Here is an 8,065-nt window from a genome sequence, read left to right on the forward strand (position 1 = left end):
AATAATAATAATAATAATAATAATAATAATAATAATAATAATAATAATAATGCCTTTTCCCTTGATTGAATCATGTCACTGGCGTGATTTTCATGTCTGAGATAATTTAATATGCTGAAGTTAAAAATATATCCATCCAACAGGTTTTCAAACAAATCAACTTAAGAAGCAGAAATGAACTGACTACTTCTGACATCACTCTGTTGCTTTGATTTTTGGATATTTTATTATGTCATATTAGAACAACCTGGGACATAAAATAAATAAACAAATAAAATAATATAACAAAATAAATAAATAAAGATATAAATAATAAAGACATCTCACAAACCAATCTATTTAAGCCTTCAAAATACAGTATTATAGAATGAATAAATTAGTTGACTAAAATCCATGACTAATCCACCGAACATATCAAATCAGGTGAAAATAGCTCTAAAAGAATAAAATTAAATCTTTATATATCTTCAGAAAATAACCAGCTAAACTATCTAACAAATCCAAACAACTATCCAGATTTTCTAGCCTTTTACCTTGGAAAATTACCATCCCAGTCCAATGAAAGATTGATTTTATAGCTCAATACAACCTTACCTAGTATTATTTAGAGATCACACAAATTCCTTATACTTTAGTCTGCTATGCTAGTGTCACTTCCATTTCTTTCTCAGAATGCCAATCTTCGCCCCAACCTGACATTTAAGTCCATTGCCAATGCTGCTGTTGTCTCCTAAGTGAAAACCTCTAAAACAGCCTGTCAAGAAACCTTTCTATTATCAGAGAGCTTGAAAGTCTCTAGTGGTTTTCCAAGTATCAGAATTAGCATGCACAGGAATCCCGTATGACAGATACCTACCTATAGAAGAACATGATTTGATTAATTATGCTAATAATGGCAGTACAATCTGATTTACTTCACAGCCATGAAGCAAGTAACCTTGGTAAGACATGATTTGAGAGCAAGGATACTCTAATTGTCCAAATCATCCCATTTGATTTCTCTCTCTATTTCATTAATTGGGGGGTCAAAAATCATAATCTATTAACACCTCGTTCCAAGAATTTGGATGAAACTACTGTAGTTGCAAATAAATAGGTTTTTTTGCAAATGGTTCCTTTTTCTAAAAAGACGGCACAAGAACAAATCAAAGCTTTAACATAATTAGGGACAACTTCATTACTTTTATTGTGCAACAGCAACCTTGTAATGATTTCTCTAATGGGGACGTGAAAGAAGAGGAAGAGTATATCACATGTTTCTAGTCAGATTCATGTTGTTTTCTCATGGTGTTGCCTCATGCTGCCATATGAAAACCACCTTAGGTGCCATACTGGGAGAAACACAGAATATAAATAAAATAAAATTAAAACTTTATTTTTTTTTAAAAAAATGTTATGTTACGGGCTCTGAGATGACAAGAAGGATAGGAGAAAAACATGTGCTGTACCACAAACCATTGGCTAGTGGCATTTGAAAGCAACCGACATTGTTTTATTAATTTATAAATATATTTGAGAGAGCCAATGCACTGTACCGGTTTGAATGCTGGACTATGACTCTGGGGACCAGGGTTCAACTCCCTGCTCAGGCATAAAAACCCACTGGATGACCTTGGGCAAGTTATACCCTCTCCACCTCAGAGGGAAGTGAAGGCAAACCCTCTCTGAGAAAATCTTTCCATGAAAAACCTATGATAGATTCATCTTAGGGTTGCCATGTTTGTTTTAGGGTTGCCATAAGTCAGAAATCACTTGAAGACAAACAGTAACAACAACAATATATATTCAACAAAATAAATATATTCCTTGCTTTAAATTTTGCTCCATAGGTTTTAATAAGAAACATAGAACATAAGAAACTAGAATTTCTCTAAGGAACAGAATCTCTCTTGCCATGATCATGTGGAGAAATTCCAACCCTCAAGTAAAAGACAATCGTCGCTTCACACATAACTAAGAGTTAGATGACAAATCCTTCCTAATAAACCAGTTCTCTCCTATATCACTTGGATTATCCAAACCACAATTTGCATCTGCATCTGAATTAGGAAAAATGATTACATCAACAACAACAACAATGTTTAACTCCAAGCCAGAATTGGATATCATAGTTTGAAAAGGTTTCTGGAGCAGCAGCTATATAGTTTGTTGTAGCAAACAATAAGGAGTATTGTAGCACCTAAAAGACTAACAAGCTTTACTTGGCATACATTTTTGTGGAATGTGCCCATTTGAAGTGGTAGGTTGCAGTCTACAAAGGCCTATGCAATATATACTCTTTAGGCTGTCTAGACGCTACAAGACTACGTAGATCTGAAGAGGTTTTTGATGTTGGCTGTCAGGCAAACAAACATAGTGCATTCATATTTTGATATAATAATAAACTATGATTTGTCCAAATCAGGAATTACAGAAAGAAACTGGCATATGCACTTCTCATTTGTACAGCTTACTTTTTCCTCAAAGAATCTCTTTCCTTGTAGGAAAAAGAACACAAATTGCACAGGATGCTTGTTTATCTTGGTACATTTGGTTGGTGACTGTAATCTATCTCATAGCTTGTCAAGTCCTGGAAAAAGTAAGCAGTCTCAGCTACTGTCTGTCTGTTGTTGTTGTTCTCCCTCATCTCTATGGCTATCTTTCTCCTGGCTACTAAGCTTCCCATGTAAGAAAACATACCTATTATAACATAATCCTCATTGGTGTCTGTTTCTTGGCCATTGCCTTTTCTAGAAGGCCCACTCCTTTTTCAAATAACAAGATGAGAAAGCTCCACTTTCAGTCCTCTTTGTCATCCTATTTCTTCACAAAAAATGTCATATAAGGAAAGTGCCAGCATTGTATATTTAATTGATTTGTAACATATACCAATGAATTTTCTGGACTGATACTGTAGAAGTGGCTTTAACTCTGTTAGTGTGGACATTCATTAGTGGGAAAATGCACCTGGGACCAACTCATATCCACTTTGAGTATGGTATACCTGCTTTGCAAAAAGCTGTTGATGTAACTTTATTTTTAACATTATGAGAACAGCATTTGTTGTTGAGACTGATAAGATGCTGCTGCAAAATACATCCCTCCACAGACTAAGCCAAACCATACACAATCCTGTTTTTTTTTTTTAATGGTAATGGCAGAAACAGTTTTTACTCCAATTGCAACACACGGGAAAGGGATGGGAAGATAGACTAATACTTTTCTTCCCTGTAGCTGCTGTTAGTACTGAAAGGTAAAGATTAATCAATTTCCATATCAGCAATAATAAACAACCCAGGGAGGGGGGATTTTCATCAGGGGAGGAAAGAGTTAAAACTTTTCTCCTCATGATTGTAGTTCTAGCATTGTGCATCCTGACATCTGTTATTCACTTCTTTTAAAAGATGTATCAGCTAGTGACAATTTTAGTGTCTTGTTTGGTTTGTCACATGTATTGTGGTTTCCTAAATGCATCAGAAGCCAATTAATCAGTCAATCATAACAAATGTATAACCCAGTAAGCAGTGTAATGGCAGTATTTGTAAACTACTTAGGGAACTGCTATTCATGAGAGAAAGTGAATGGTGAGATATAAGATTTTTAAAATAAAACTGTCATTCAAAATGTGTAGTAAATCAAAATATTCAGTCGGTGATGAATGTAAAAAGTTTGCATGCCCAGAAGATGGAACATGAAAGAATGGGCAGTCTAGCTTCTCAAATATTGGATAATGGAAGCTCTACTGTACTTTACTTTTTCTCTTATGATTAAAATATATAGTTATCCAAAAATATACAGCTTTAAACATCTGAAGCCCATGTCAAACATATTCAATGTGAATGGGTAGAAAGCCACTTACCACCAGTTGCCACAGTAATTTCACGAAGGAAATGGCCATAAAATGGGAAATCGAAGGACAGATTTACTCTCTGCAAAGAACAACACCAAAAAAAGAAAATCAATAATATAAGGAATATTAGAGACTGTTCAGTTCAATAAATGATCCAGCACTTTTACCATAAGTATCCTTGCCTTTCTCAACATGGAATAATTTCTTAGTACTAATGCTGAAAACGGTTCTGCACAGCAGATGAGGCTCAGCAACAGATAAAGGAGGCATACTTATGAAGAAAGCATACAAATGAAGACTGAAGCAGCAATCCTAAGCATTTCTGGCCATATTTAACTTGAAAGGGGTTTTCAAGTTTAAAAAAAGAGAGAGAGCAAAGGATTAGGTTGTAGACATCTACAATACTGTATACCAGTCTTCTCCAACCACTTGTCCTTTTATGGACTACAACCACCATAAACCTCAGCTAGCCCCCATGGTTGGGGATGACAGGATCTACTGCCAAACACATCTGGAAGACACCAGGTTAGGAAAGGCTGAGTGTTATCAACCTCACAGGATTGTTGTGAAGATTAAAATGGAGGAAGAGGACCATGTACATAATCTTGACAATAAATGTCACAGACAATAAATGTAACAAATGCATAATAAATAAATTTCATTTAAATCTTCACAGGAAGAGATTGGAAATGTCTTCAAAATAGACACTTTCATGTAGCCTGGTTTTGGTCATTGATGCCACTAATACAACTGTCTACTCCTGTTCCCTCAGTGTGGAGACTAGAGGATGTAATGTGGTTATGGTGTGAACAAAACCCTTTTACCCTTATTACCATGCGTTTTTTTTTTTAAAAATTCCAGCTTGCTCAGGATCTTTGAGGAAGATCTAGAGCCCTCCCTTCTAAAGTCGGGCAGTTGTTTGAAACAAATCCTGCTGAGCCACCTGGTATGTCTGCTGCTGCTGAAATTAGAATGAGGTGCCCAGCCAGGTGCCTTGCTCTGACCTCAGAGTGAAGTGACCCATGGTGGTGGCAGAAGGAGCAGGCAGCTCAGTGGGATGCATGTGTGGTCAGCCATCCCGCTTCAGAATGGAGGGCTTTCCAATGAAGGAGGGTCAGGAAAGGTCTGTGGACAAGATAATCCAGGCTGCCCTGTTCCAGTACATACTGGGCTGAAATGAACCAGGTTCACTGGTAGGGAAGAAGATAGGGAAGAAGGGCTGAAGGGCCATTTTTGGTCACATATGAATGCTTGAAGACATTAGCATGGTGGAGCTTTGTCAATTTGGATTGGTTAAATTTGCTCTGTCTTGGCTTGTGGTAAATACCTCAATTTATTGTGAGCCATTATGAAGGGAAAGGAGTGGGAAGGAAAGGGATGCCTGTCACAATTCACTGGAATTAAACTGGAACCACTCATTCTTTGAGTTGCCAAATGGGCTCCTCTTTATTTCTATACTGACAAACACGGTGAACATCTATATCTTTATAGCAATCTATAATTGGTCACTGCTTTGTCCAGGTTTGACCATATAACACCTGTACTAAAATCTCTTCACTGGCTGCCGATTAGCTTCCGGGTGCAATACACGGTGCTGGTTATTACCTTTAAAGCCCTACATGGCTTGGGCCCGAGTTACTTGTAGGAATGCTCCTCCCTACACAATCCCCCCTGCACTCTCAGAATAACTGGGAAGAATGTGTTAGAACATCAATCAACTAGGCTCATATCGACTTCCCAGAGAGCCTTCACAGCAGCTGCTCCAAAATTGTGGAACACTCTTCCAGAAAAGATCCGTCTTATTACCTCCTTGGAGGCGTTTAAGAGGGCACTTAAGACAGATTTCTTCCGGCGAGCTTACCCGCCTGACGTTGTGTAAGAGACACCTTCAGAACATTCTATGAATCTACTGCATTACCACTTGACGATGAGTTAGCTTTTAAGATTAATTGTATTTTTATTGATGCATTTTTATATGTATTTTATTACTGATGTATGTGTTTTAGCAAACTGTAATCCTGCCTCGATCCAACTGAGAGAAGCAGGAAAATATAAACAAATCACACACACACACACACCATATACACACATATAGTATGTATAGTTTATATATGAGATACTATTAAATCATATGGTATTTAGTTTTACAAATTTCAGGATGTATGAAATCAAAATCATCTGAAGCTACACTGGAAAAGCACAAGAAGGGATAATGCTCATTCCATCCATTCCATTTAAAAATCCCTTAAATGTATTTTTAAATTAAGTTAATGTATGTCTCATTTTTAACTTTGATATTTTGCTTTTGATTTAATACCACCACCATGCCGCCTTCAGAAAGGATTAGTTTCCTCATCTATTGGGTATTTTAATGGAACAAAATTAATGTTTATAATGGCTTCAAAATTGATTTACTTTGATTTCTTAAAAGAGGATATGCACACATATTTTGCTTACAACTGGAAATTCTGATTCTATTTCCTAAACAGATAATTAAAACCTAAAAAATGGAATGTTAAAGATACAGAATTTGTACTAATTGAAAAATATGTTAATCACTGAAAACCTCCTTCTCCTGTGCTTAATTTGTGTTATTAATGCAACTGGGGGAGGGGAGATTATTACATCCCTGCATGCTTATCCTGTTCTTCTACCATCTGTAAACAGTAATGCACCCATCATTGGATATTTTATCCACTTTTCACTACTTAACATTTAACAACTGGCATGGAACATTAATCAACTTTCATGTTGTCTCTCTTATGGATTACATTAATCTTCCATAATTTGGTGCCTTCCAGATGTGTTGGAACTGCAGCACCCATTATTCCCAGCCAGCATGGTCATGCAAAAAGCTGAACTACAAAGAAGAGGAGGAGGAGGAGGAGGAAGAGGGTTTGGGAAAAAAAAACTTGATGGCTTATTTATCCTATAATTTATCCAGTTTTCATCCAAAGCCACATAGCTTGGTATTGTGATGTAGAGGCAGAAGGAAAATGAATGTAAGAGAAAGTTGGCCAAAAGGAAGGATAATATGATTTTGAATCAGGATAGATAAATTGAAAGAGCTTATTTTATCGCATCAACAAGTTGTCTTGACCCTCAATAAGTATGTTGGTAATATGTCACTATACTTTTACATTTTTTTACCTTTTTATTGAGCCATTATGGTGTAGAGGTTTGAGTGTTGGACTAGAACACTGGAAGGCCAAGGTTCAAATCTCTGGTCAGCCATGGAAACCCACTGGGTGATATTGGGCAAGTCACACACTCTCAGATTCAGAGCAAAGGTAAAAGCAAATCCCCTCAGAATTTTTTTTTTGTCAAAAGCCCTGAGCATTGCGATAAGTCAGAAATCACTTGAAGGCACAAAAGAAGAACGAGAACAACAACAATAATTTTTATTCCAGCAGGACTTTGAGAATTGTTTGTTCAGAGCAAACAGACCTTATATAATGTGCTGTACTTTTGCTTTAGCTTAGTTTCATTTTCATGATGGTTTAATTGTATTTTAACTTTTAAATGCTGTTGATTTTTAGTTATGCTTGTTCTAATAGTCGTAAACTGCCTTAAGTCTTGAACTGGAAAAAAGGTGGGATATAAATAAATAAAGGGATGCATGACTGATAAGGGACCAGTCTTATCCTTCTCCCCTGCCTATGTGGCAGGGGAAAGTTCCACCGCCATTGTACAGTATCTCTGTTTGTGTTCTGCTGGGGATGGAGCACAACAAAAACAACTAACAAGTGTTGTGAATTTGGGTGAGGAAAGACCCTCATTCCCTGATGCATTCCTCAATTTGGCCTAGAGGCACGCTAGCCCTGAAACTGATGCAGTAAATTCCCTGTTATTGGAGCCCAAAGGAAGGAAGGTGTGAGAAAAATAAACCCACACTCTACTTCCATCTGTGCTGCAATGGAACCATCAGGGCTTTGGATTTGGTGGAGCAAACACCATAGATGCTAGACCCTTCCCCTCATAGGCTTGCTCTACCCATTCTTCTTCTTTCTTCCAGTCACACTTCCTTTCTTTTCATTTCATCTAAGCATCTGAAATACGCCACTTACTTTCTTACCTTAACTGCTACAAATGTCTCCCAGGACATGAGCTGAAATTAGTTTAGGAGGAAACAATACTGAACTCAAAGTGCATGTGTTGCTTTGAATAACTGTGATCCAAATACTGAACGTCACCCTTTGATATGAAAGAAGCTAATCTGTCTGAGTTAAGAAGGGA

General features: G+C 36.9%; 1 protein-coding gene across 1 annotated transcript in view; it reads right to left on the reverse strand.

Annotated features, from left to right (window-relative positions):
• The window catches only part of PLXDC2 (plexin domain containing 2), a 284,011-nt gene that overhangs the window by 89,229 nt on the left and 186,717 nt on the right, over positions 1-8,065 (reverse strand). Inside the window, exon 4 of the mRNA XM_042475224.1 lies at positions 3,839-3,908. Coding sequence (XP_042331158.1) covers positions 3,839-3,908 — 70 coding nt within the window. The remainder of the gene's footprint in view (positions 1-3,838; positions 3,909-8,065) is intronic.

Source organism: Sceloporus undulatus, chromosome 6 (assembly GCF_019175285.1).
Source record: "Sceloporus undulatus isolate JIND9_A2432 ecotype Alabama chromosome 6, SceUnd_v1.1, whole genome shotgun sequence".
In the NCBI taxonomy this organism is placed as follows: Eukaryota; Metazoa; Chordata; class Lepidosauria; order Squamata; family Phrynosomatidae; genus Sceloporus; species Sceloporus undulatus.